Here is a 26,402-nt window from a genome sequence, read left to right on the forward strand (position 1 = left end):
TCTTCCCGCAGGGACATTTAAGAAGGTAGATTAAATTGCTGGAGTCGCAAGTTGCGTTGACATTTAATTTGATGTTATTGCCCTTCATAGGGTGACTTATTGTATTGACTTTTATTACATTGTTGCAGCTGTTACAGTTCAAACATGCTTGAGTGCCTTTGTATGTGACTTGCAAAGATGGTTCCTTAGATACGATCTCTTTGAGATTGTCAGCTCGTGTGAAGGCGAATATGGGTGGTTGTTTGAATAAATCCTTGAAATCAGGTTCTGATGATAGAATTCTCCAATGATTTAGGATTATTTTCTTATATCTTCCACTGAGGGTTGAATACTTAGACACTATAACCATGTGCGTGTCTTCTGTTTTTTTTACTCTACTGAGTGCTTTCTCCCTTGTGATGCCTGATGCTGTGTTAACTGCTTCCTTGACCATATCTTGTGGGTATCCTCTCTCTAGGAACCTTGTACTCATCTCATTCATGCGTTGAGCGCATGTTTCTGGGTTTGAGGTAATGCGTCTAACCCGTAACATCTGGCTGTAAGGTAAATGGCGTTTTAAGGAATTCCGATGGAAACTTGAATGGTGAAGGGTATTATTGCGATCAGTCTCTTTCCTGAATAGATCAGTCTCTAATCTGGTGTCTGTGCGTTTGATTGAAACATCCAGAAAGGTTATTGTGTTCTCACTCAGTTGCCATGTGAGTTGTATTCTGTGGTCTTTTTCGTTTAGTTCCTCTAGAGCTGTGATTAAGTTCTCTCTTGTGTCTTTCCAGATGAAAAATAAGTCATCGATCGTTCGGTCTTAATGACCGCATTGAATTAAGTTGTTTTTTGTAATCAAAGTTTGTGGCATTTATGACACTATGCACCCTTGTGACATATGAAGCTTCTTGTACTTTGTTTCATTCCATGCTCTACACCTCATGTTGAACGATTTACACATCCAACATGGCCGACACAACAGTCGATCACTTTTTCCGAGTCCTTCTTTTATTTTTTCGTTCTCAGATTCAAGTGATTTTTTGCCCGAACTGGACACGTAAGCTTTTTTATTTACCCGTTCTGTATGTATTTTCACACTTTTGTGCACTGTTCCACTATCACGGGTTCACCCACCTTAGCACTCTATCCCCCTGTGACACTTTAATAACGTTATATACCGGGTCAAGCACACAATGATGATTTGAAGAGCATGATGTATAGATTTCTATTTGATGAGCACCATGGTTTCATGATTATAAATGTGTTATTCGTGTTTAATCCTTTCAGAGCTCCTGGAAAAGGGGCACATTTGCCCGAAATGCATCGGAGCAATCGAGCAACATAATGAACTATGATTTGAAAATGATTTGACCAATGGATCTGAAATCAAAAATGAAATGAATATTAAAAATAACTAAGAACTTGATGACAAATCAAAGAGGAGTCTGTCATTTTTTGACCGAACCTGAAGAGAGTGCCCATACATAGGGATGCATCCTTATGCTAATGTTCGCACATGATGTTATTCAATTCGGTGTAAATGGCCGGTTACACCACCTATTGGAGCACCCAAAAACCAATTGAAAAATCACGTTGAAATCTAATTAAGAAGGTTAAAAATTCATTTTTTTTCAACATACGCTGTGCACCACGCCTGTCTATTTCATAATCATGCAGATTAGTCTCATGAACACTATGGCTTGCAGAGTGTTGCTGTTGAAAGACTGTGACTAAGGCTTGAATGCTCTGTATCCTTGATGGACTGGGATACGCTAGAGCTGTAGACGTGTTTATTGTAGCCCCTAGATACTGATGTATATGAGAGGGTTGCAGATGCGACTTGGTGTAGTTAATTGTGAACCCCAAGTCGTGCAATGTTTGAATTGTCTGATGTGTGTGTTGAACACACTGGTTGAATGATTTTGCTTTTATGAGCCAGCCGTCCAGATAAGGGAAGACATGTATTTGTTGTCTTCTGAGATGTGCTGCTACTACTGCTAGGCACTTTGTGAATACTCGTGGTGCCGTTGTCACTCCGAATGGAAGGACCTTGAACTGATAATGTTGTCCTTCCAGTACAAACCTTAGATACTTCCTGTGAGCAGGATGTATAGGAATGTGGAAATAGGCGTCCTTTAGGTCTAGTGTTGTGAGGAAATTGCCCTGTTGCAGCAGTGGGAGCACTTGTTGCAAAGTGATCATATGAAAATTATCTGACTGAATGTAATGGTTGAGGGGCTTAAGGTCGAGAATTGGTCTTAGTGTCCCGTCCTTCTTGGGAATTAGAAAGTACAGCGAGTAAACCCCCGCTCCTTGCTCTTGTAAAGGAACTAATTGTAATGCCTCCTTTTGTAGAAGTGACAGAACTTCTTGTGTAAGCAGAGAAAGGTGTTCTGAAGACAATGGACGCTGTCTGGGTGGTATGTGTGGAGGGGTTGCTGTAAGTTCTAGGCAGTAGCCATACTGGATAATATCTGTCTTACCCACTTGTCTGATGTGATGGAGTTCCACACAGGTAGGAATTGCGTTAATCTGCCCCCCCCCCCCCCACACAGGAGTGGAATGCCGTTGGGGGAGCAGAGGAAAGTCACAGTTTTGAGGCGGAAGAGGTTCGATTACTGTTGTTACCACGACCTCTTCCTTTGTTGTTATTCCCTCTATATCCTACTCTAAAGTTACCCTTGTTAGAGGATGTTTGTGTGTTAGATTTGAAGGATGTTGTATTATCTGCACCTGTTTGTTTGGAGCCCACTCTATAAAGGGAGCGACGAAAGGAACCTCTAGTTTATGTGGACTGTAGAGCCCCCATAAATTTGGCGGTGTCTATAGCCATCTTCATTTTTTCAAAATAGTAGTTTTGACTTCCTGTTTAAACCCTGAAATGCGTAGCGACGAATGTCTTCTAAGTACGACACTGGTATTTACAGCTCTAGATGCAGTATATGCTACATCTAGTGTGCACTTGAGTGAGACATTTGAGATAAGCTTGAAAATATTCTATGAAGAAAACCTCTAAACTGACCTATCTTATTTCACTGATTGGTATAATTCAAAAAACGTTTTTCTTCAAGGACAACGCACAACCATATCCTAGTATACAAGAAATGATTTTCATTTGAATTGCATTTTATTTATCATTTGTTTCTCTTGGTATATAAATCTTTTCAAAAACCATTTTTATATTATTTTTTACATTTTTTTCATACAAAACAGTGATTGACAATTCATCATTTCCATATTTAAGAAAATAAATCAAGAAAATACATGACAATATATATTATATACATGTGTTCATATACAACCCCCACAAAAACAATTAATAAAAAAAAGTGAATATGCTACATACCAGTATGCATCTGTTCTTGGCATGTAGGGCTGCTAACATTCATATCTTAGCATTAGATCGCCGCCTAGTGTTGGGCTCGGATGATTGCACATTGTTGTCCTGGAAGAGTCTTCGAAGTATCCTGAGATAGGTGGCTCCTCCCCTGGACTACAGTGCGCATGGGCATCGGCTCCATCCCCAGATTGTTTTTCGCCATTGTGGCAGAAGATGGAGTGAAAAGTGTAAAGGATGTCCATGCTAATGAATAAATACAATAGTATATCTGCAGCTGCGACAGGCACCGGGGAGGAGGGCGGGCGATATGAATGTTAGCAGCCCTACATGCCAAGAACAGATGCATACTGGTAAGTAGCATATTCAGTTCGAGGCATGTGTTGCCCGTGCCAGCTGCAGAAACCTGAAAAAGTGTTTTCAGAACAGCCTGTCCTACAGCAGCTTGCTGCTTGGAATGCACATCAACACAGTAGTGTTTCGTAAAGGTATGTGGTGTAACCCACGTGGCTGCTCTGCAAATATCCTCTAAAGGAATGTTCCCTAGGAAAGCCATGGATGCCCCCAGTTTGCGTGTGGAGTGCGCTCTGGGGGGTATTGTTAAAGTGCGCTTGGCTTTTTGATAACATATCTGGATGCACTTAACAATCCATCTGGCTATCCCTGCTTTGGAAATCGGGTTGCCTTTGTGTTGTGGTGCGAAGGCAACAAAGAGTTGTTTTGTTTTTCTAAAGGGTTGTGTTCTGTCTATGTAGTACATCAACGCCCTCCGTACATCTAAGGTATGGAGCATTCTTTCCGCCACCGTTTGCGGGTTTTGAAAGAATGCTGGTAAGTCAATAGTTTGGTTTAGATGAAACTGTGACACCACCTTCGGAAGGAATTTGGGGTTAGTGCGTAGCACTACCCTATTTGGATGAATTTGAATGAATGGCTCTTGGATTGTGAGCGCCTGCAGCTCACTGACACGCCTCAGAGACGTAATAGCTACAAGGAAAGCTACTTTCCACGTAAGGAACTGGAGTTCACACGAGTGCAGTGGCTCAAATGGTGGTCCCATCAGTCTGGTGAGAACGACATTGAGGTTCCACACCGGAGCTGGCGGTGTTCTTGGGGGAATGACTCGTTTCAGACCTTCAAGGAAGGCTTTAATGGCGGGCACTCTGAAGACAGAGAGGTGCTGCCTGTTCTGGCGATAAGCTGCTATGGCGGATAGATGTATCCGAATGGAAGTGTACGCTAGATTGCACTTGTAAAGATGCAACAGATAGCAGATGATGTTGGGGATAGATGCATCTAGCGGGTTGATGTCATTGGCTGTACAGTAAATGACAAAACGCTTCCACTTTGCAGCATAGCATGCTCTAGTAGTTGGTTTCCTCGCCTCCTTGATGATGTTCATGCATTCCGGAGGTAGGTTAAGGTATCCAAACTCTAGGACTTCAGGAGCCAGATCGCCAGGTTGAGCTGTTGCGGATCTGGATGCTGAATTTCTCCATGGTTCTGCGTCAAAAGACTGGGCGTGAGGCGCAGTCTTTGATGCGGCACCACTGAGAGTTCGAGGAACGTGGTGTACCAAGCCTGGCGCGCCCACGTTGGAGCAACTAGGATGAGAGTCATCTCGTGCTGCCTTAGCTTTCTTGCGACCAGCGGTATTAGAGGGGCTGGCGGAAAAGCGTACGCAAATTTGCCTGACCAGTTCATCCATATCGCATTCCCCTGCGACTGTGGGTGAGGGAATCTGGCGGCAAAGTGTTGGCATTTTGCGTTCTCTTTTGTGGCAAACAGGTCTATCTCCGGATGACCCCACTGCCGGAAGTACGGGTGGAGGACAGATGGGTGTAACTCCCACTCGTGCATTTGATGGCTGTACCTGCTGAGCAGATCCGCCATCTGATTGTCCTTTCCTGGGAGGTGTTCTGCCATGAGGAAAATGTTCCTCTGAATGGCCCACTTCCACATGCTCTGAGCCAGATGAGACAGCTGTGGCGAGTGGGTGCCTCCCTGCTTTTGAATGTAGTACATCGCGGTCATGTTGTCCGTCCGGACTAGCACGACTTTGTTGCACAGATGTACAATGAAGGACTTGAGCGCCATGAAGATTGCCATCAGTTCCAGATAGTTGATGTGCATCTTCTGTTGCTGCGTCGTCCATAGTCCCTGCACCGTGTAAGTGAGCACATGAGCTCCCCATCCCTGGAGAGATGCGTCCGTTGTCAGGACAATCTGCGGCACAGGCTCTTGGAACAGTCGGCCCTTGCAAAGGTTGTGTGGAGTCCACCAATGCAGAGAGTCGTATGCCCGACTGGTAACCAACACTAGGTCTGTCAATTGTCCACGAGCCTGTGTCCACTGATTCGCTAAGCACTCCTGGAGCGGGCGCATGTGTAGCCGTGCGTGAGGGACTATGAAGATGCAGGAGGCCATCATGCCTATCAACTGCATGAACACTCTCGCTGGAAGCGAGTGTTGTGGCCTGAACTTTTGGATCAGAGCCTGCATGCTGTCTATCCTGACTTGGTTTGGCTGAGCCATGGCCGTCAGGGTGTTGATCGTCGCACCTAGGAACTGCCGGACATGTGCCGGCTGAAGATGCGATTTTGGGTAGTTCAGGGAGAAACCCAGATCGTGAAGAAGGTGAATTGTAGTCGACATGTCTGCGGCGCACTGTTGCTCTGACTTGGCTTGCACGAGCCAGTCGTCTAGGTAGGGGTAGACATGGATGTTCTGCCTCCTGAGGTGCGCCGCTACTGTCGCCAGACACTTGGTGAACACCCTCGGGGCTGTGGTGACTCCGAAGGGTAGGACCTTGAACTGATAATGCCTGCCTTGGATAGTGAATCTGAGGTATTTCCTGTGGGACGGGTGTAGTGGAATGTGGAAATAAGCATCCTTGAGATCTAAGGTTGCTAAGAAGTCTCCTTGGTTTAGCAAGGGAAGAATCTGTTGCAGTGTAAGCATATGGAAGTGTTCTGATAGTATGTACAGGTTGAGGGGACGTAGATCTAGAATGAGTCTGAGAGATCCGTCCTTCTTCGGAATAAGGAAGTACAGGGAATATACCCCTGTGCCTTCCTCTCCCACCGGCACGAGCTCGATTGCGCCTTTTTGCAGCATTACCACCACTTCCTGCTGCAATAAGTGCAAGTGCTCTGCGGACATAGGCCTTTGCCTTGGCGGGATGTTGGGTGGAGTGGATTTCAACTCTAGGCAATAACCATACTGGACTAGTTGTCGCACCCACCTGTCTGTGGTGATGTTTCTCCAGACGGGCAGGAACTGCTGCAGTCTCCCCCCGACAGGTGTTAAGTGGTCGGGGGGCAGTGACAGAGAGTCACTGTTTGCTCGGGGTAGAGGAGCGGGAGCTGTTGTTTCCTCTGCCGCGACCTCTGTTGCTGTTATTTCTGTAACCTCCCTTGTTCTGTTTTGTGAACGAGGATTGCGCCCCACCTTTAGAGAACTGGGATTGCTGACCCATCTGTCCTCTGGTGACTCCACGTGCACCTGAGCGACGAAAATTGCTGCCCCGAAACTGTTGTGACTGCAGGGCCCCCATGGACTTAGCAGTTTCTGTGTCCTTCTTTATTTTCTCTAGGGTGGTGTCAACATCTGGACCAAACAGACTATCAGGATTGACTGGCTGATTAAGGATTGTTGTCTGAATATCCGGTTTAAACCCTGAGATGCGGAGCCACGCTTGTCGTCGCAGCATAACGCTAGTGTTGATAGCTCTAGCAGCTGTGTCCGCAGCGTCAAGTGCGCACTTGATGGCTGCGTTTGAGATTAGCTTTCCTTCCTCAATGAGCAGTTGTGTGGCTTCTTGGAACTGTGGAGGCAGGTGTTGTACAACCTGTTCTAGGGTGTCGTAGTGCGCCCTATCGTAACGCGCCAAGAGTGCCTGTGTATTGGCGATGCGCCAAAAGTTTGATGCCTGTGCAGCTACTCTTTTGCCCCCTGCCTCTAGCACTTTGGACTCCTTATCCGGGGGAGGAGCTTCACCCGTTGTCTGGGAGTTGGCACGTTTCCTGGCATTGGCGACCACAAGAGAGTCCAGTGGCAATTGTCCCCGGATGTATGCGGGGTCTGCAGGTGCAGGTCTGTACTTTTTTTCAATGCGAGGGTTGACCACTCTCGCTCTTGTAGGCTCCTTAAATATGTCCCCAGCATGCTTGAGGACTCCTTTAAGCATAGGCAGTGTCTTCACTGTCCTTTCAGAGACTGAAAAAGTGTCGAAAAGGAAGTCTTCCTCAACCGGGTCGGCATGCATGTCCACATCATGATTGGCTGCCGCCCTTTCGAGTAGTGCATAAAAACCTGCTGAATCCTCAGTCGGGGATGCACGTGCATTAAAAAGCTGCGGGTCCTGCCCCACACCCTGGGTGCTCTGGTCACCAGCGTCATCATATGAATCCGGCTGTGCATCAGGTTCATTGATAGGGAAATTGTACTGCTCGTCCTCATCATACCCCTCACCCGCAGAGTGGTCCGGGGAGGGAGTAGGGCTCCGTCTTGGAGGAGGCTGGATTGGTTCCGTGAGGCCTGAGGCGTCAAGGGGCACCCTCTTCTTCTTTAGTGGAATGACATAGGAGTCCACTGGCTCCGAAGTGATTTTCCTCTTATAGAGGGTCAGTTTGCCTGTGTCAGCGTCGATGAAATGCTCTGAATCGTCCTCTGATTCGAGTATTTGACGTGGAAGCGGGGCAGTCGGTGAAGAAAACACCTGTTTCGGTGCCGATTTGGTTGAAAATGCTTTTGGCGCCTCCTTTGGCGGCAAAATAAAGAGAAGTTTCCCAGAAGGCTTCGCTGGAGTGTCCTTTTGCGGCTGCGGCGATGGTATCGGAGCCGACGGGGCAAAGGCCTTCTCCCTTATTCTTTGCAGTGATTCGGCTATGGGGGACGCCTCACTCACAGCTTGTTTCGGCGCTGACGAGGATGGTTTGATCGTTCCCTCGGATCCGACGTCCCTGTGGGCCTTGTGCGCTTTGGGCGCGGATCCCGTCTTTACCTCCTCCGTTTCCTGCGTTCGGGGCGCAGACTTCTTTCCGTGTGCCTGCGTAGCCTCCTTGGAGCCGACTTTTGCGGGCTTGGACGGTGTCGTAGCCGCTGACCCGTGCCGACCATCTTTCTTGGAGGACCCCTCCTCTGGCGTCGGTTTCGATTTCGCAGTATCGGAATCGACGGACTTCTTCGACTTGTGCGGACCGGAGGTCGACGGAGTCGATGGGGTAGCGGGCACCGTTGGTTTCACCGGCACGGCAGCCATCTTAGGGACACTCGAGTCCTTAAGTTTCGGTTTCGTTTTCGGGTCGGCCATTTTAGGTGTTGTCGTTCCCGATGGTTTCGGTTTCGGTTTCGAAACAGTCTGGCCAGCAAGTAAGTCCGTGGCCGGGCCCGAAGGCGGGGCTGTGGCTTGCGGCAACGGGTCTTGGGTAAGGCCGACAGGCGATCCCGTGTCCCGGTCGGTATCCTCGTAACCTTCGGGGCAGAGCTCGTCCCCCGAGCCGTCTGCCGCGGCCCCATAAATCTCATCGTCGTCTCCTACCTCGTCGACGTATTCAAGGCCTTGACCCGCGACTCCGTCGTCGTCTCCCGGATCCGCCTCGACCTCCGTCTCGGGTGGGGAGATTTGGAGATGATGACCCTGGTCCTCTTCGTCCTGGTCGCCGAAGATGTTTTCCGGATCCGGGGCCGCTTGTTTAGCTTCCATGCGCACCGCGCGCCGAAGCTTGAGAGTCTTCTTTGAGCGGAACTGTGCACACAACTTGCACTTGCCGTCGTCGTGGTCAGGCGAAAGGCATTTGTTACACACGGGGTGTAGATCGATGTGTGGGTACTTGGACCCACAGAGCGGGCAGTACTTGAACGGGCTCCGCTCCATGTTCGAAAAGTTTTGCAGTCGTGTCGCGATGAGAAGGCCTCAAAGTTCTTAGAGCGAAGAAATCTCCGCCTATTCCGGCTCCAAGAGACGGAAGACTCGAGACCGTGCGCAGACAATACCGACGCAAGAAAATCGAGGCCTTTTGGCCGCTAAAAGTCAGTTTTACTTGGTTCCGACAGTAAGACGTCGAGACCACATCCGAACCCAATGGCGGAAAAAAACAATCTGGGGATGGAGCCGATGCCCATGCGCACTGTAGTCCAGGGGAGGAGCCACCTATCTCAGGATACTTCGAAGACTCTTCCAGGACAACAATGTGCAATCATCCGAGCCCAACACTAGGCGGCGATCTAATGCTAAGATATGAATTTAGCAGCCCACATGCCTCGAACCTAGGTAAAACAGCTTTATACACTCATTCATATCAATCTCACCATTCAATCTACTCATGCACACACCCTCTCACATTCTGAATGAATGGAGTCTTGTAACGCGCAACTTAGCCCAAGGGCATCAAGGCGCCTAAAGATCGTACAGCTTGAAGTTCTTCAGATGCAAGACTACAGATAATCTAAAAGACATCAGACAAAAACTGAGTTTTTCTTGATAGTATATTTCCCAGTTCTACCCTGCCTCTAGACCTAAAAGAAATATTTTGGGGGTACCTTTAGCGCCTAATGTATTTGAGATAAGCTTGCCTTCCTGTAGAAGATCATTTGCCTGTGTCCTATATTGGTCAGGTAGATGTTCTAGCAGTTTCTCCAACTGGTCATAATGAGCCCTATAATACCGGGAAAGTAGGGCTTGTGTATTAGCTATATGCCATATGTTGTTAGCTTGCGCAGGTATTCTTTTGCCTGAGGCATCTATGACCTTGGATTCTTTGTCAGGTGGTGGTGCTTCACCTGAGATTTGTGAGTTTGCTCTCTTCCTAGCATTTGATACAACTAATGAGTCTAATGGTAGTTGTCCCTTCATGTAGGTAATATCTGTAGGTGCAGGCCTATATTTTTTCTCAATTCTAGGGTTTAAAATCCTAGTATGTACAGGGTCTTTAAAATCTTCCGTAGCATGTTTGATGACCGCTTTGATCATGGGAAGAATTTGAAAAGATCTTTGCGATTGTTCGTATGTGTTCAACAGAAAATCCTCCTCTTCCTCATAAGAATGCATAGTGACCTTATGGTACATGGCAGCTTTGTTCAATAGGTGCCCAAAGCCAATGTTATCTTCTGGATGACAAGGTTTTGATGGGTATGACTGTGGGTCAGGAATGTCTGGTATATCCTGTGGGTTTGGGTACTCCCAGTTTGCATCATGTGTAGGGTATGGGAAAGGCTCATCTGTGTCTATTCCTCCTCCTAAACTATACTCATTATCATTTTGAGGTGAGTGTGGAGGTAACAGAGGAGAATGAGAAGGAGACATTTGGGGTGAAATGTTAAGAGGAGCAGGAGATGCAGGACAAGGAAGTATTGGTGAAAGGGTGCATAGGGGATGTGGCAGAGTCCTTCTTCTTGGCAGGAACCACAGGTGGGGGTGTGTCATCTGCCTTCCTTTTCTTGTGTGGTGTAGTGGACACGTGACCTGTCTTTGGGTCAATGTAGATCTTCTTTTGGAGAGGATGTGGCTGGAAGAATTCTTCTCCTCGAGAAACCTTTGTCGGCGTCGATTTATTCAGTACCGGACGAGGTTGCTGCTTGTCTTTAGCCTTAGGAGTGGTTACAGTGTCCCCTGGCGTAATTTTCGCACCGAAGGTGTTGTTTTCGGTGTGGTAGGCTGTTTCGAGGGCTTTGGCGCATCGGAATCAGGTCTTGTCGGTTTCGGCATCGAAGAAGATGTCTTCAGAGTGGAAGCTGGTCTCGTCAGCTTCGAGGTGTCGGACGCTGGCTTCGTACCCTTGTCTTTAGAAGTCGACGGTTTCGGAGCCGAGACTTCTTTCGGTTTTGGTGCCAAGGGAGCTGGTGGGATCGGCACGTTCGGCTTGCTCGGAACCGAGCTACCGTAAGGCTTCGTTATTTTCTTCGGAGCCGGGCTCGATGGCGGGGCTGTCGAAGTGGATTTTCGGTCGAGACTGGGCGGAGTGTTGACCTTTGCCTTCAATCTGGGTGCTGTGAGTGGTGCAGGGGCAGTAGTACACACGCGCTAACCCGATGGTATGGAGTCATCAGAGTTGTCTGCCTCTGATACGATCTGGAGATCGGAATCGTCGGAAACGAGCGGAACCGCCTCATCGAAGATATCCACCGGTTCCAGAGCGGATCTATGCATGTCGTGTCGACGGGCCCTCCGATCTCGGATGGTTTTCTTGGATCGAAAGAACGCTCAGGCTGTACAGATAGATTCGTTGTGTTCTGGCGATAAGCTCCACACCGGGGGCATTTCTTGAATGGCGTCCTTTCCATGTGGTGTAGGCCTCACGGCGTGGATGGGCCCAACAGCCCGCGTCGATGACCGGAATCGAGCTGATGGAGTCAAAACGATGTTAGTCAATCTCCAGAGTAGTTTGGAGAGTTTTGGGACTTTTTTTGCACTTCGAAGTGCTTGAAATGTCTATTTATAGCCGGAGCGGAAAACTTTCATCCGAACCCAGTGGCGGAAAAAAAAAACAATTAAGGATGGAGCCGATGCCCATGCGCACTATTGTCCAAGGGAGGATTCACCTATCTCGTGACTACAAAGACTTCTTCCAAGAAGACAACAACATGCAATCATCCGAGCCCAACACCAGGTGGCGATCTAATGCTAATTGTACAATCTGCAGCTCATATGCCTCGAACAAAGAGTTTATGCAGGCAACATTATTTGGGAAACAGCCACTACTACGCGGCCGTTTCCACGAATGCAGTAACCACGCATGCTTTACAACGCATGCGTGGTTACCACTACAACCTTTACCACGCATTCCTTTACTACGAAATACGTAGTAAAGGAATGTGAGTTAAAGGTCCAATAAAAAAAGAGGGGGTTGGGGGGGCCTCCCCCCCCAAAAAAAACAAAAAAACGAGCGGAATTAAAAAAGAAGAAAACTTACATAAAAACGCTCTTCAGTGCCTCTGTCATCAATTAAAGAGCCTCCACAACATCGTAGCGTAGCGTGTCCGTCATTATAGAAGTCCTTTTTTAATTTTCTTAGTCGTGTTTTGACGCTTGTTTCTGTGGTTGGTGGAAGTAAGGGCTGCTGATGAAAGGCGTGCAGGTGTCAGGTAAGACACAAATCTTTGTTCTTAAAAATTACCCTGAATTAAATGTATGAAGTGTTTCTCTCCTTTCCTTCTGTAGACTGACCCCTCTCCATGCCTCATTTCCCTGGATATAGCCTACTAATGCTAATAATAATATACACATATTTTTTAGCCTATCACTATCATTATGTACAATGGAATGACATATGTGCCTAAGGGACGTAAGAGGTTTCGTAGATGTTTTTTTCCGTAGAATAATCCTGCGTTCAAAAATGCTGCGTGCTAAAGCCACTTGCGAAGTAAAATTCGCGTGGTAATGCCATGCGTGGTACTGGTAAGCGTTGTATTATCATATAACCCATTATTTCACTTTACTGCAGTCTAGTCTTTATGTTTAACAGAGTCTCAGACTTTTGTTTCTATGACTTGCATTATCTGTTGGAAGGGGATGCAGCTGTACCAGATAAAGTCTGCTTGCTTGTAAGGTTTACGCTAGAGGAATCCTCGAAAGTAGTGCAAGATTACTCCGCTGAAGGCCTGCTGGACGGGTGCTTTGTCCTTGGTAGTTGCAGCCTCCATGACATGGAGCACGTGCTCCCCTAGGCAGTGATGGGGCCAGGGGATTTCTCATACTATGCTGCACTTTGGGCAGTGGCGGTACAAGTTCCTATGCTGTGTTGGAAAGTCTTGTGCTGAATTGGGTTGCACATTTTCGTCATGCAGTTCACCACTTGAAATTTGTAGAACGACTGGGTGACCCTTCATATCTTGGTTGGTCCAAGTTGTGCTCCTGATGGAAGTAGGCTGACCCGAGGTGCACCACATTCCAGGAACATAGTGGGGCTTCTCTTAGACAGTCTCTGCTGCTGTATGATCAGTCATTCATCTTGCCTTTCTGAGCAGACAGGCAGCTTCTTGATGCCAGACAGACACTCAGATTTTTGCAAGTTGTGCAAACTACAGATGATGTCCTGTCATCACTTGGAGAATAACGTAATGCACACACCAGCCGTGGTCTCACAGCACTGCTTCAAGTAGTCGATGGAGCACTTTTTTCCTAGGACAGGTGTGGATCCGATATCTAAGGCTGTCGAACTAGGTTGAGGTGGCTCCCTTTCAAACATCATTTTCAGGCTGAAGTGAAGATGTAGACTTAGTGCAAGGTGAGCCCTCACAAGAGGTAATGATGATTCTAGCTCCTATGTGAAGTCTGAAAACTTGAGCACAATGAAATGTAAATTCTTCGCACCTACTTGTCAAAAAGCAGCAATCAGGATAGATAAATGAACAGGCCCTGCCAAGAAACGTCGTCGCCCTTAACAGAAACTGCAAACTCTTCTTCAGCATCTACCAAATGACAGTGCTCAGGGAAATCTAGTCAACAATCAGTCATAGGGTTTCTAAGGACAGCCCTGTCTCTATCCTCCCTCAATTCATTGTCTTGGTTGCCAGCCAGTGGAATGTAGGCAGTACTCACCCACCAAGTGTGAAGGCTTTTTCCAGCACCACCTTGTTCCAGGTTTAACCAGGGGCAATACCAAATGGATCCAACTTGACCCAGCAATCATACTCACAAAGCACAGGGTCTGGCTATCACACGTGCCCTACATTCACCTTGCACACTATCTACCTTACACACATGCTCTTGACACACACATGGAATGTCAGTGCAGAGGTCTGGGCATTACATTTCAGTGAAACTTTAGAATAATGGGGCCAGTAAGCCACACTTCTCCCTCCCTTCAACAGAGGGAAGTGTTATCTCTTTATGCTAATAACTCTGGACATGGACTTTAGACCCAGAGGGCAAGCTTGTTGAGCCCCTTCTATGACTCCAAATGCTTTCTGGGACCTTGGCTGAACATGGAGAGGACAAGGCCTCGAAATGCACTCAATTATAGCTTGCTAGCAAGGCTAACAAAAAGAATACTAGTTTCACATGCAGTCTGGTTACTCAGGGCAGTGATATACACCTCTATATCAAGAAAGGGACATAACCGCCTCATAAGTATTTTCCAATATAAGAATCACAGACAATATGTATAAATCATCATTATGGTGCAAATCAAATAAAAACAGTAGACTTTCAACTTAAAAAATGCCTCTCGCTATATCGGTTTGACCAAACATAGACGAACAATCCACTAACAGCCAACATTCATATAGAGGTTTCTAACTGGAGAAACCCATTATCAACTTTTTATTTCAAGAATGGCAAAACAGAGCACACTTTTTGAGATCCTCACTAAATTAAATACATTTTACCAAATAATTATTTTGCCGCCTGAACCGACCTCAACTTCAAGCTTTACTTCCTCCCTCTAATCACATTTACCTTCATCTGGATCTTATTTCTTTGGACACTGGAAGAACATTTTAACACTGAAGATTACCAGGCTTTGATAGTATAGGTAGATAACAAGTTATCCTTAAATCCTAACTTAAACCACCATGGGAAATAGGTGCTAGAATCGTTCTACTCCCTTTAAGGGGCTTCAAATAAACAAGACAATAACTAAATGCATACAAATGAAAGTCAACACATTTGCGAACTATTTTTCCATCTACATAGTGTAATAAAAATGTTTAAACTCCAAATACTAAACGTTGAGAAAGATTTAGAGCATAATCACCCACACGATGTGCAGCCAGTAATTATACTTATTTACCCGGGGACCGTTAGCTCAGCCCTCACCTCGGGGATGCAATGATAGAGATTTTGGGCGATTCGTCATTCTGAAAATTAGAAGCTGCAGCAGGATTAGCACAGCTGTCCGTAAATACCTACAAATGTAAACATAGTAAAAAAAAATCAAGGCATTTTCTGGGCAAACAGTGTAAGAAACAGGAAGCAATTAATGTAAACATCCAGTTATTCCTATGTCACTGATACCGACAGTTAGCCAGTTTAAATGTGTCCCAATTCCAACAGACTGAGGAAAAGACACACTGAGAAAGGAGGAGAACTGCATAGATAACATAATTTGGTCAAGTAAGGAAGCCATTATTTCAATCCAGACCTCTGGGCTCAGAGCAAACAGCAGAATTTCCCTACATCTTCTTTACCTATGGCACTTTCCGTTAAGACTGCAAAATGGTTGCTCTTTCATAACTCTGACCACCAATAAAAGGTATCATGGGGGCACTGTGCAGGGAAGCGGACAACTCACTATCCAACTACTCAAAACCCTTGATCAGAGGACATAACAGATATATTATATGTATCCATTCTCCCTGGCTCATTATAAAGGTGCACATTGTTACCACCTCACCTGATATCACTTCAGGGATCACATTCCTATTGCTCATGAGAGACATACAGGAATGCATCACTGAATCATATTTCTCTACTTCTGAGTGTGGGATACAGGAAATCTTAGGCAATATTTTATCTCCTTTTTAAGGAAGCCATTTGTGTTTGTCAGATATTCTGCCCAAATTCATATAATCATCCAGGCAGGCATTCCTGGATACCCTGTGTTGTGACACCATCTAACAGTAATGTCAACCCAACCTTAGCTCATCCAAAGGTAGTGCACTTCAACACCTACTGCTTAATTCCTGCAAATATTTTTCTTGCTGATGTCCTCACTCACCTCAGACAGATGCTTCTTGGTTACAATGGCGTTGCTGGTTGACTGAAATAATAGAAAAGGAACCCTGTATCTTACCTGCTTCTGCGGAGATGCTGGGGAGCTGGGCTGATCAGAGGAGGAAAGTGTCACTTTCTTCAACACAAGCGACACCCCACTCGACCTCTCCAGCAGCTTCTTGACGAGGTTCATGCGAGACCAGCCAACCTAAAGAAGGAGCAATATCCAATACTTAACATTTCTGAAAGGTTGGTTGACCAAGCTGCTCTTGTTCTATGTTCCTACTGTGGTACAATGTCAAAAATCACTTGGTATCTGCTTTCCCTCTGAGGTTAGATTAGAATCCAAACGTTATGCTTTCCTTTAAGTCTCAGTCAGAAAGATCAAACCTCTGACAAGAGCAAGAATAAAATCTCTAGGATCTGAGCCCTTTTCATATAACCACGGAATAAAATATCTGTAGTCCACAATCTGCCTCTCTTTGAAAAAAAGTAAACTGATACCTACACTCATCCAGATACAAAAACGGAATGGCATTTCAATTAATTTAGAGTTTTCCTGCGATTCTTCTTCCACAATTTCCCATCAGATGGGACAACTGGGATCCACCCAGCATTCTTAAGTTTGACTGCAATCTGATTGCTCCATCTTTATCTGAGGCCCTTAATGCCACATTGTATTCCACTTCTCTTTTAAGACCATCATTCATGTTTACTCTTTCCCTGATTTTCTAAACCACTGGGATTAAATCTCACCCTGTTCAGACTGAGGACAAAGAGCTCCTATCGGAAATGTGACTTACTGGGCCTCTTTTTAAGAGACATAAGGCAATCCACAACAGTACATGCCGACAGATCACAGGATCAAACTGCTCTTCAAAAATCATCACATGGATCATCCCATCCCACTCTTCTAAGAACTCAACAGATCCACAATTCTCACGGGCACTCATTGGACGAATCTCACATTGCTCTTCTTGTTGGACTCCAGACATTTATTGCTCCTCTAAAACCATCAATGTAATCCAGTCTCATCCATCTCTGTTAAAACGGAGTGTTACTCAATCTCATTATCTCTTTGACACCCCTTCTGGGCCTGCACTTGCAAGATGTCACAGGGATCCAATTGACTGCAGCTCTTCCAAGATGTCACTGGGATGCAATAACTTTCTGCACTTCTAACGCACTTTTGGGCTTGTAAAGGATGACAATGTGATTCAATTTCTATCAAATATTCTAAGGCATCTAAATGGTTTTATCTTGCCAGCCTCTTCTAAAACATCACTGTGACCCAATCTCAATACTGCGATCCAAATGAACCTATATCACCTATGGTAATCACAGGAATTCCGTCTCATCCTGTTCTTCAAAGACATTTTTGTATTGTGGCATTTTTTGTATTTGTTCTAATATCACACTGGCCATTTAAGGCAAATAGCTGGGATTCCAACTTGATCTTATTTTACAAGTTAACTATTAGAAGACAAGAATCTAGCCTCTTTTGCCCAGTTTAGGAAGTGAGCCTGAGGGACAGATCTTGAAATAAGTGTGCAGTGGCACCAGGACCCAAAAATATGTGAGGCCCATTGACTCATTTATGGATGTCTTTTACAATGCAACTAGTGGGTTACTGGGCCATTTCCTTGCTTGGATTGGAGCGATTAGACGTTTGTAGCACCAATCCTGGCCTTTTATCTACTTTGGTTAACATGCTGATAAGAGTGTAAAATAGAATAACTAATGTGCAAGAAAGGACGAGGAAAGATATAAAACAGTTGTGCCAGGTACTTACCACCACCTGTCCGTTAACTTGAATAATTTCGTCTCCTGGAAGGACCTTTGCACTGTGTCCTGCTGGAGACTAGACAAAAGACAAGGAGATCAGTACTCTCAATAACTAAATTATCAAAGTGCTTGCCATACCCAGCCGTGACTTACGCAGAAGACTGTTTGATGGCCACTTCTTCCCATTTTTGAATAACCAAGACGCTTAGTGAAAATACAACCCTCAGGAAAATATTCAAATCTGAACCATCCCTCACATGCCAAACCCTGCATAACTATTCCTCTCCAAGGCATACAACTTAAAGGAAAAGGGAAGACTCAGTATTACTTTAATTTGTAGATAAGTCGGGAATAAAGGAATCCTTTATCTACTCCAAGAGACACATTGGATTTGCGAAGTGGATGGGAGGTAGCTCATGAATTAACTTAGTAAAACAAGCATTTCACCTCTTGTTTGACTGAAATTTTAATGAACAATTGGTGTTTTTCCAAATCCCAGATTCCACTTCATAAACACCCCACTGCAACAACTGACACAGACAGGCGCACTTGCTAGTTCTACTGGAGATTCCCAGGATTAATCATGGAGTCACAACAAGCATACTCAATGTCATTCTCATAAACATCTGCTTTGCTTATGTTATTGTAATGGGGTTTACACTTTCTTTCTGAACCCAAATTTTAATTTTCAATTCTGCAATCTTGGAAAGAGTGAGACACTTTCAGTATAGATGTACACCCTGTAAGATACAGCACAGTCAGCAGTGTGGGTCCAACTGAGGCGAGTGCACAGAATCCACAATGTGCCAAATACAGTGCTGTGTATATACATTACTCTGTGTGCAACACCATGGCTTCATAGAAATACACTAAATATAGCTGTGTGCACAGCTACTTTACACAAATTTGAACCCCTCTGCACCCGTCTACTTAAGCAAAATACATTGAGAATCCGACCTGGGCAGATAATTTTCAAATTCACAATTCATCACCTACAGCATCTGCACAGGTACAATGTATGCACAATGCAAGTACAGCACAATGCATTACAATACATTACATATTGTACACGGTTTGCGTAGGCACAAGGCATCCAAGACAGCACTATGAAGTCACAATGTACTGCTCAGACAAAATGCACTCAATAGAGCCCTGTGCACAGCACCTGCAAGCACACAAAGTGCACATAAAAGCAACTAAGCCTTCACAAGGAGTTGATAGAGGTGTTGTCACTCACCTCTGCTAAAGTTCCTGACACAAAATGGAGGCCGAAGCTGGTAGATGTGATCTCAATGCCCTGTGGAGGAAGATTAATACAGTGAAGAACATGTATGAAAATGTCCTCAATCATTTCGGAGATACTGTCCCCAAATGTCCCACAGCTGAGGCCACCATCTTGATTCCCCTCCTGCCAAAAGACAGTCAACTCACTCCTCTGACTAATAGTGTAAAGTGCAAAGCAAAACCTTCTCCAGATCTGAACAAGCAGCATACTATATTTGTGAACATGACCATCAACATTTGGCACACCTTTACTGGCAGACTGTGGTGACATTTACATTTTTTTGGTTGTAACTGTTCCTACAATCCAAGTGTTTCACACACATCAGTATCTCTCCAAATATGGTCCTTATTTATCCAAAGGATGCTGTTGTGGCTGGGTTCTGATTTATTCCATTAACCAGTCTCGTTTTGACCATAGTAGTTGGACTCTTTTCCATCAATTCATGTTCTTGGTGTTTCTCCAAATTATGCACACACATTGAAACTCAGAGAAGCACTACAGTGGAGTACCCAGTAAACAGCAGCTCACAGCTACTGCTCGAGTCTGAACAGCAGTCTAGCACCATAGAATTAGCTGCCTAAAACCCAGTAGGCTTAATTTTGCACATGTACCTACTGAAGGTACGCTTGGTTGTGGCTTAAAATTCAATAAAAATCATATTAGGAAAAATGTCATTTGAAGAAGTCTAGTTCGTCTTTCATCTTGCAAACTATCTGCCATCATTAAGCCAGTGACACCAAAGAAAACACTGAAAAAACTGCTTACTTGAAAAAAAAATTCACTTGCACTATCAAGCAGACAATTCTTTCAGTAAATTCCAAGTTAAATCGACTAACAAGGTTTCCTTTGTAAATGCTAACAGAAATGTACTTATTGGTTGAGCAGCAGTTTATCACTTTCTAGACCACAGAGGGAGCAGGGTTTTGCGAAAATAAAAACCTGCTCGGATTGAACCCTCACTAACATTCATTAACACTGTGCTGTGAAAAATATTATTAATGAACGCCAAAATAAGGAAAAATACGTTTGCGCATGCGTATACTAATGCATGGAACTAGGCCGCAGACACTTTTGGCTTTAAGAAAAATAAAAGACTAATGCTGCTTTTGTGCACGTTAATAATGATTGCTAGGAAAATAATACAGGTTGTCCATGGGTTAGTGCAATGCTGGGATGGTGTGCAATGAAATTACATTTCATAAAAATAATAATGTTATGTGTTTGTTTTCTGTAGAAAAACAAGCATGGGCCTACTCTTCTGCATGCCAGTCTGGGGTTAATATTTGGTAGAGGAATTAAAATGACCAAAAGAGGGTTTTGAATAAAAAGAGAGAACGCAAAGGCATGAACATGAACCTCGTATTGTACTGTATGACTGCCAAGCTAAGGAAAAGAAAATATGATATCAGTGGAAGCGGACAACTTCCTTCACGAGATGGCAGAGGCAAGCAATGGAAGCGCAAAGACTTGATACATAAAATGTGCTGAAAGAAATATGTACAATGATTGTGTTCAACGATGTTTCCTGGGAAGAATCTGTCGTACTGCTGAAAGTTTAAGACAAAGGGATATTGAATAAAATAGTCATGCTGAGAGTGGTGTGACAGTACACACCTATCCTTAGCCAATGAGAGACAGAGGTTGCTCTCATATTGAAACAAATGTGGGTTGGACATTTAGATTTTAGGGTATATTTGAGGTGCCCCGGTGGGCGGGGGTTGTAGTAGGTGTTGGTCAGCTTGCAGGAGATCGTCGGTTTGCTGTTTCCAGATAGAGGCCTACCTGTTTCCTGATTCCTGACTTAATCTTTGCCACTCGACTCTTCTTGAGGGGCTTTACTGTCCTTTGGCCAGAGGGTAGATTTCCCCGATTCTTACTTTGATAAGTATAGAAAATATTCCAGATTGCTGAAATTTGCATAGTCATTTGCACATTTTATTTTGTCACAAACTTTTCTCTCTTCGCCTATCCACTCTTTCAATGCATTGTTTATTTGACATGAGATTGATTCTGTACATTGCTAATGCATTCTCTCTGTGATAATCTATGATTTGCATTGTATAACGATACTTGATGAGCATTCAATTCACATTATTAACGATAAATATTATAAATTACACATGGAGTCTGTTATTTAGTAGTATTGATAGGTACATATTATTGCTAGCAACTTTTCAACTTTATACGGTCTGTCGCTACAAATATATACATATTGTAAGGAGAAATGCTGTTTCTATTGTGTATTTTGTTAAGTTGTGTATAAACTTGCATCACACTGAACCCCAGCATGAAGGGATTAGTTGGGTAACGTAAATGGGCCTTTGTTTGTGAAAAATGATCGATCCATGATCGCTGGATCACTACCAATAAATGGGCGTCGATTAAGGAAAAAAAGATGCCAAGCAAGTGACTAGCACAAAAATGTGTCCAGAATATACACTATTAACAAAATGCAGCCAAGTGTAAGTATGTGACACCTTGCAGCTGGCACAGTGGTTGCTAAAACTGAGGAATAAAAAAGTGGTAAATCAGACAAACTATGATGCAACCCATTCACACAACAAAACCAGCAGTTATTTGAGCGAGATGACATTGTGTGTAATTAGGCAGTGCACCCAAGTTTTTAAACTATGGTCAGGGTAATCTTCATGACGAACATCTTTTAAGAAAGTGTGGCCCTCCTTTCTAAAAGAGAACTAACAATGGCCAAACTCAAGCCCAGAAAAGATACAAGAAAATAAAATGATGCGCAATTTTGCTGTTCTTCGAGCGATTATGCTGAATCATTGGCCCATGACAAAAAAAATACACAAGTTCATTCAAACTACACAGCCACTGGCAAATAGTCTCTCCCATAAGATGGGCAAGCAAGAGAAGCAACTCCTTAAAACCAAAAATTATAAAGATCGTTCATGAGTCAAGCATAACCTAAAATAGTGCATTTTGACAAGCCATGTCGACGGTGCGAGAGGTTATTTTGAGGACTTACCAGAAACAAAATAGCAAAGAGCTATCAAAGTAAATGAGAAGCTATCATAACTGCTATGATTCTTACACATCCTCACCCCACACTAGCATTCACGGCAGGGTTGGACATTGTGGAGGGTTTAGGGACAACTCAAGAATTCACAGATAGGTAACTTAGCAGGTATCCACCATGTGTGAAAGCTCACATGAGCAGAGCCTAATGGAACAAAGGCGCTATTGATCATCGAAGAAGAATTTAAGAGGCACCAGAATCTGTCTGTGGATGGAGATTTAAAAGCATGTACTGTGTGTTCCTGGAAATTAAGTCATGTGCTACCTCGAATTGATCCTTACTAGTCTTTCTGGGATGCCTAAATAAAAAGTGCATACTTTGACAAAGTAAAATAATCTTCCACTAGCTTGCATTAATTAGACTAACTGCTCTCCAGGGAATATAATATGGGCAGTGCGTTCCTTTTGTAAAAGTCACAGATGTTTAGATTAAAAAAACCTGCAAAAATTGGAAACCTATCATCTTGTAGAAGATACAGGGAATGGACTTACAAAATTTACGTTTGGCCGAGTCTACCACAAAGATTGATCACACTTCTATATGGAAATTCTGTGGGAAAGGGGTAGACATGCTATTACAAAGGAGGTGTTACAGCCAAATCCCAACAATTGTAGGCCATAGAATGAAATGTCTTTATATTTTATCCAGGAAGTACGTACTTTTCTCTAATAGGATTCAAAAGCAGTTTGCTAGTTGTAAACTGTTTTGTGTATACACATTCTGGTCTGCACTTTCTAACACTTTTATGGATTCTTCTCAGTGTCTCCCATCATCCTCTTTTAAATCGACAAAGGAAAAGATCAAATCAAATTTCTGAGCCTCAATTAATCAAACAAAGCATGGTTGGCCTCCCGTGGGAATAGAAAGTGGTCTCCTGAGCCGATTCCCTACCAGAAAGCATTTGACAAGATGAAAGACTCTCCCACTTCAGAATTGTAAGTGAAGAACCAGCATCACAAACACCAATTTTCCAGCTGAATAGCCTGTGGCAATGTTTTTAATCATAAACCTCAGTAGGGGTTAGTATAGAGCTGACCAATTTGGAGCATGGAAGAAGAGTCCATGCCAGGTTTTTGAGAAAATCCGCACAGCATAGACATACAATTAATTTATACAGGAATGAGTAAATAATCAGTGGTTATTCTAAAAATCTGGCATGAACCCTGCCCTTGCAGAACAAGCAACAAGTGCCCCTGGTACAGCACAAACCATTACAAGCTAAAACATGACAAAAACATTTAACCCTGCAGGTAAGGTATTACTAGTTGTAGACAGTAATGTTCCATTCAAGACAACCTCGAATAAGCAAGAGAAACTCCTAGGTGCTTCGGTCTAATTAGAGCATATTAACAGATCTCTATACAGAAATCAGTAAGGCAAGTAGTACTACCGATACCAAAACGATCAGCGCCCATGAATTTAAAAGCGACCATAGGGGCTTTTGTAGCTAATCTAAGTGTTTTGCTTGGAATGCACTTTATTCAAACGGGAGTCTTCCCAGAGCTACAAGAGTATCTTTATTTTTTTTTGCATATTTTAGGCAGTGTGTCAAACTCCTTCAAGCTGCAAGGATTTGGAACAGCATCCACCTCGACATCAGATTAGCACCAACTCTCCAACACTTGAGAAAACCATCGGCGAAGCCAAACAGTCAAGCCTACATGAGAGCTATTGGCTTTGGCAATGTGTATTAGCCATGCTGTGCACCAATGTGGCTGATGATCAGCATGGCTAAAAGTTAGTTGGATAGAGTGGGGTGGATTGGATTGTAGTGGGGTAGATTGTTGTAGAGTTGGGTAGAATGAGGTAGTGTGTGGTAGATTGGGGTAAAGTGTTTTGGGATGAGGTAGGCTGGAATAGGTAGAGGGGAGTGGGTTAGACTGTGGTAGAGGGGAGTGGGGTAGGTTAGGTAAGAATGGGGTGGAGTAGGGTAGACTGTGGTGGAGTGGGGGTAGATTGGAGTGTGCTAGATTGGTGTAGATTGTAGTGCAGTTAAGTGGGGTACAGTGGAGTGGGGTAGATTAGGGTGGAGTAGATTGAGATAAAGATGAGTGGGATGGGATAGATTGTGGTAGAGGGGAGGTGATTAGGGTAGACTATAGTGGAGTGAAGTTGGTGGGGTAGAGTGGGGTAGATTAAGGTAGAGTAGTTAGGGGTAGGTTGGGATAGAGTTACATGAGGTAGAGTGGGCTCTAGTGGGATAGGGTGGGGTAAAGTGAGGTAGAGTGGAGTGGATTGGGGTAGAGTGGAGTGGGGTAGAGTGGAGTGGGGTAGAGTGTATTAGATTGGGGTAGCGTGTGGTGGAGTGGGGTAGATTGTAGTGGAGTAGATTAGGGTAGGTTGTAGCGTAGATTGGGGAAGGGTGGAGTGGGGCAGATTGTGGTAGAATGGAGTTGAGTGGGGTAGAGTGTGGTAGATTGGACTGAGGGTAGGTTGTAGCAGAGTGGGGTAAATTGCAGCGGGGTAGATTGGGGTTGACTGGAGTGGGGTATATTAGATTGGAGTGGGATAAAATGGTGTGGAATGGACTATATTGGCATAGAGTACGGTAGAGAATGAGTGGGGTAGAGTGGAGTATGGTAGATTGGAATAGAGTGGAGTGGGGTACACTGAGGTAGAGTGGAGTGAGGTATATTGGGATAGAGTAGGGTAAATTGGAGTGGGGTAGATTGGTGTAGATGGTAGTGAAGTGGAGTAGAGAGGAGTGTGGTAGATTAGGGTACAGTGGAGTAGGGTCTAGTGGGATAGAGTGGAGTAGAGAAGGCCAGATTGAAGTGTGGTAGATTGGGAGTGGGGTAGTTTTGAGTTGAGTAGATTAGGGTAGATTGTACTGGATTGGAGTGGGGTAGATTGGGGTATATTGGAGTAGGGTAGGGTGGAGTGGGGGTACAGTGGGGGTAGAATCTGTTATGAGGGGAAGGAGAGCAAATATAATTATAAGTGGGTATATTAAATTGTTCACGGCTTGCTTGATTGTGCATGCTTTCCTTAAACTATGGAGGGAGAAACAGGCAGGGCGAGTGGGAAGGGGGCAGAAATAGTACCATCACATCGGAGCAGCAGACGGCCACAGATTAAGTTTGATTAATCTGTGCTTGGTCCCTGCTCCACAGAAAGGATCGGAAATTACGTTTGGCTACCACTGGCCAATTAAGGTGGCTGAAAAAAAAAAAAAAGAGGGACGCTGCAGTCAACAAAAGGTACGCAATGGTAGGGCTTAAAGCCCTTTTTTGTAAACAATAGTTTCTCGAAAGCGAGACTCATGCACTAGCGTGTGCTCTGGCAGGCTCGACACAAAAAATGCTGAATACACAACTCTTCAAGGGGCATAAACCCAGACTCGACCGTCTCCTCTTTCATTCCGCCAATGACAATCTTCCTGGGGACCCAGGCCCCCTGTTCAGTGCTCTATTGCTCTCTAGCTAGGTGCGCGCTCTACACATATCAACTGATACATTCATAAATAAGCTTCTGAATATTGCCTTTATATAAACCTCTACATTGTTAACTTCCCCCAATCCATAGGCTCATAGATGGGGTTTTGCAAAGGAGCCCGGGCTGCCAATCAAACCTTCAATGACCAAAAAGTAGGAAGTGGTTTAAGGGCCTTCAGTGGGTGAGTGAGAGAAGTCACTTATGTCGATGTGGATTACTTACCAAGCTATCCTCTGGTGGCACCGGCACCAGATGTACTGCTTCTACAGAGGCCCGCTGGTTCAGGAGGTACTCAGGGCTGGAGCTCAGGATGTTTTCACAGACCGCAGAAATATTCTGACACTTAAAGGGGAAGGGAGCAAAAAATACTAAATGTAAGAACGACAGAGGCGATTCAGTTATTAGTGCTGGCTACGTTTATATACTCTCTGTATTCTGGAGGAGAGGGACTACAGATCATACAGAGATTAACCACTATTTGTATTGTATTGTAATTGCAGTTATATAGCGCTTACTACTCCTGACGAGGCGTCAAAAGCGCTTTTTCAGCGAGTAGCATGCTACTCCAGAACCCATAAAGGATTAGTGTTGAATTAGTATAGTGAAATATGAAAGAAATTTGAGTGGTGGATAGGTTAGTCAGTTATTTGGACTATGATGTTTATATGTACACATTATCTCAGGCACATAAAATGTGAGTGAGCACACCGTCCCCTATGCATGCTCTCTTCAGCACCTAAGGAGAAGTGGTGAAAAACCCAGATACAATATTACTACTGACAAACACCCAATTACAGAAGCAGACACTAACACATGGACACACAAGTGTTGCCAGAACAGTCAGGTAAACAGACAAACAGGGATGTGAAATAGGCAAACAATA

General features: G+C 44.5%; 1 protein-coding gene across 1 annotated transcript in view; it reads right to left on the reverse strand.

Annotated features, from left to right (window-relative positions):
• The window catches only part of CNKSR1 (connector enhancer of kinase suppressor of Ras 1), a 424,353-nt gene that overhangs the window by 249,947 nt on the left and 148,004 nt on the right, over positions 1-26,402 (reverse strand). The window contains exons 6-10 of the mRNA XM_078682672.1: positions 25,742-25,861; positions 18,997-19,056; positions 17,767-17,835; positions 16,054-16,182; positions 15,078-15,166 (exon numbers count right to left, since the gene is read on the reverse strand). Of these exons, the coding sequence (XP_078538798.1) occupies positions 15,078-15,166; positions 16,054-16,182; positions 17,767-17,835; positions 18,997-19,056; positions 25,742-25,861 (467 nt within the window). The remainder of the gene's footprint in view (positions 1-15,077; positions 15,167-16,053; positions 16,183-17,766; positions 17,836-18,996; positions 19,057-25,741; positions 25,862-26,402) is intronic.

This window comes from Lissotriton helveticus, chromosome 3_1 (assembly GCF_964261635.1).
Source record: "Lissotriton helveticus chromosome 3_1, aLisHel1.1, whole genome shotgun sequence".
Lineage (NCBI taxonomy): Eukaryota > Metazoa > Chordata > Amphibia > Caudata > Salamandridae > Lissotriton > Lissotriton helveticus.